Source organism: Aplysia californica, unplaced genomic scaffold, assembly GCF_000002075.1.
Source record: "Aplysia californica isolate F4 #8 unplaced genomic scaffold, AplCal3.0 scaffold00038, whole genome shotgun sequence".
NCBI classification, from domain to species: Eukaryota; Metazoa; Mollusca; class Gastropoda; order Aplysiida; family Aplysiidae; genus Aplysia; species Aplysia californica.
The window spans coordinates 2,159,090-2,160,849 of record NW_004797308.1 but is presented as its reverse complement, the minus strand read 5'-3'; the positions used below and the strand labels follow the sequence as shown (position 1 = coordinate 2,160,849).

Below are 1,760 nucleotides of genomic sequence, written 5' to 3'. Positions count from 1 at the left end.
CCCCTCTCTCTCTTCTGTTGTTGGCCTTTGACGCTCGAATTGATAATTGTATCTGATCTATTTAAACAAATTAAAGATTGATTGTGGGAACGCAGCTAGGAACAGTTGTGATTGCAACATATTATCTTGACAGAATTTAGGGCCAGCTTGTACGTTTGTAGTGGGTGGTTGGCGGGTGCTCTGGTGTGGTTTGCTCCTTCTTTCCTATCAAACATCTATCGTCCTTATCTCTCCTCCTTCTTTTTGTGTATGTTACTTTCTTGTAACATCTCTTGTTTTTGTTTGCTTTTGTAAAGTGTTTTACGGCGCTCGCAACTGCATAAGGTCATATGAGCGCGCGGGACACACCTAATATTTTCAGAAGGTAGGAAATTTTGAATTTTGCCCGTGTGGCGGCCGAAGCCTACTCTTATCGATTTTAGACCACCAAGGGATCTTTAACGTGCGCAACTTGCACATGGGCCGTCCGAGATTTTTGGCCCTTGTCTGAGAAGGCTAGGTGTAGATCTTTCCTACCAGAAGATCAGGGGTGTGGCTGAAAGACAGCACTAAGAAGAAGCGAAGGAGTAGCAGTAGAAAGGCTGCAGAAAGAATCAGGAGCCCAGAGGAAGGGGCAAAGGAGGTGAGGGGGTGGGGGGCAGAAAGAGGAGACGAAAGCAGACGACAGAACATTGCCAGAAAGCAGGAAATGAGGTGAAAGGAGACACATTTAGAGAAGAAATTTTTCGGTCGCTACCCGGATTCGAACCCGGGACCTTTGAATCAGAGGCCGACACCTTAACCTCTAGGCCACGAGAGCCCCCTGTAACATCTCTAATCTTCGGCACTTATATGACCTTATTGTGTGTAGCAAGTGCCGTAAAACTCTTACTAAAACTAAATAAAATAATTTTGTAAAATAGTATTTTGAATATTATCATTGCATAATCAAATAAAATTGAGAGGTACTGTCTTCACCACGATGGCTTGGAACTTGCTTCTTTTGTGTGCATGGTGAAGAGCCATATCGTAGTTCCAAAGATGCTGATAGTGGCTGGTTGGCGGGCACGCTGGTATGGTTTGCTTCTTTTTTTTCCATGTCAAACGTCTAACATTCTTATTTCTCTTTCATTTCTTTGTACGTTTCTCTCTAGTATTAGTAAAACCTGTAATCTTCTCGGGTGGTTGGAGGGCGCCAGTGGTAGCTCCTACTTCTTTAATTCGCTGTTGATTGCGTCTGTCTTACCTTTTTCACCAGCGCTAAACGACTGTGCAGTTGTGAGCGCCTTAAAACCTTACTAAAAATTTTTTTAAACCTCACTAAACGACCATTATTGATTCGATATTCGTCTAGAATTCTCTTTGCTCAAACAAGCTCTTAACCTGCAGCACTAATATGACCTAATTGTGTTGCAAATGGCGTAAAACTCTTACTCAAACCGCTAAAACTTAATTTAACTTTTTTACACCTACAGAGGCGGCTGTCCTGAACGACTACATTCTGGACTACCAGACGGTGGACTTTGACCACGGTCATCTGAGGGAGAGCCACAGTCGGGCCAAGAGAGAGGCCGACCCCGTGCTACGATGGAGCTTCACAGCCTACAACAGGTCCGATCTTAGCTCACGATAAAGGGGTGTTGTGTGTAAGGGAAGGGAATAGGTGAGGTGAAAGGTGAAAAGGGTTTGGGGGGCGGGGTGGGGGGATGAGGCTGCTTTTAACAGATCAGATCTTAGCTCATGATTAAAGGGTGTGTGTGCGTGCGTGCGTGTGTGCGTGT

At 44.8% G+C, this 1,760-nt stretch overlaps 1 protein-coding gene across 1 annotated transcript in view; it reads left to right on the top strand.

Moving 5' to 3' along the window:
* Positions 1–1,760, top strand: part of LOC101859462 (disintegrin and metalloproteinase domain-containing protein 10) — a gene marked incomplete in the record, with an annotated part of 102,667 nt that overhangs the window by 49,438 nt on the left and 51,469 nt on the right. Inside the window, 1 exon segment of the mRNA XM_005091970.3 lies at positions 1,455–1,590. Within this exon segment, the coding sequence (XP_005092027.2) occupies positions 1,455–1,590 (136 nt within the window).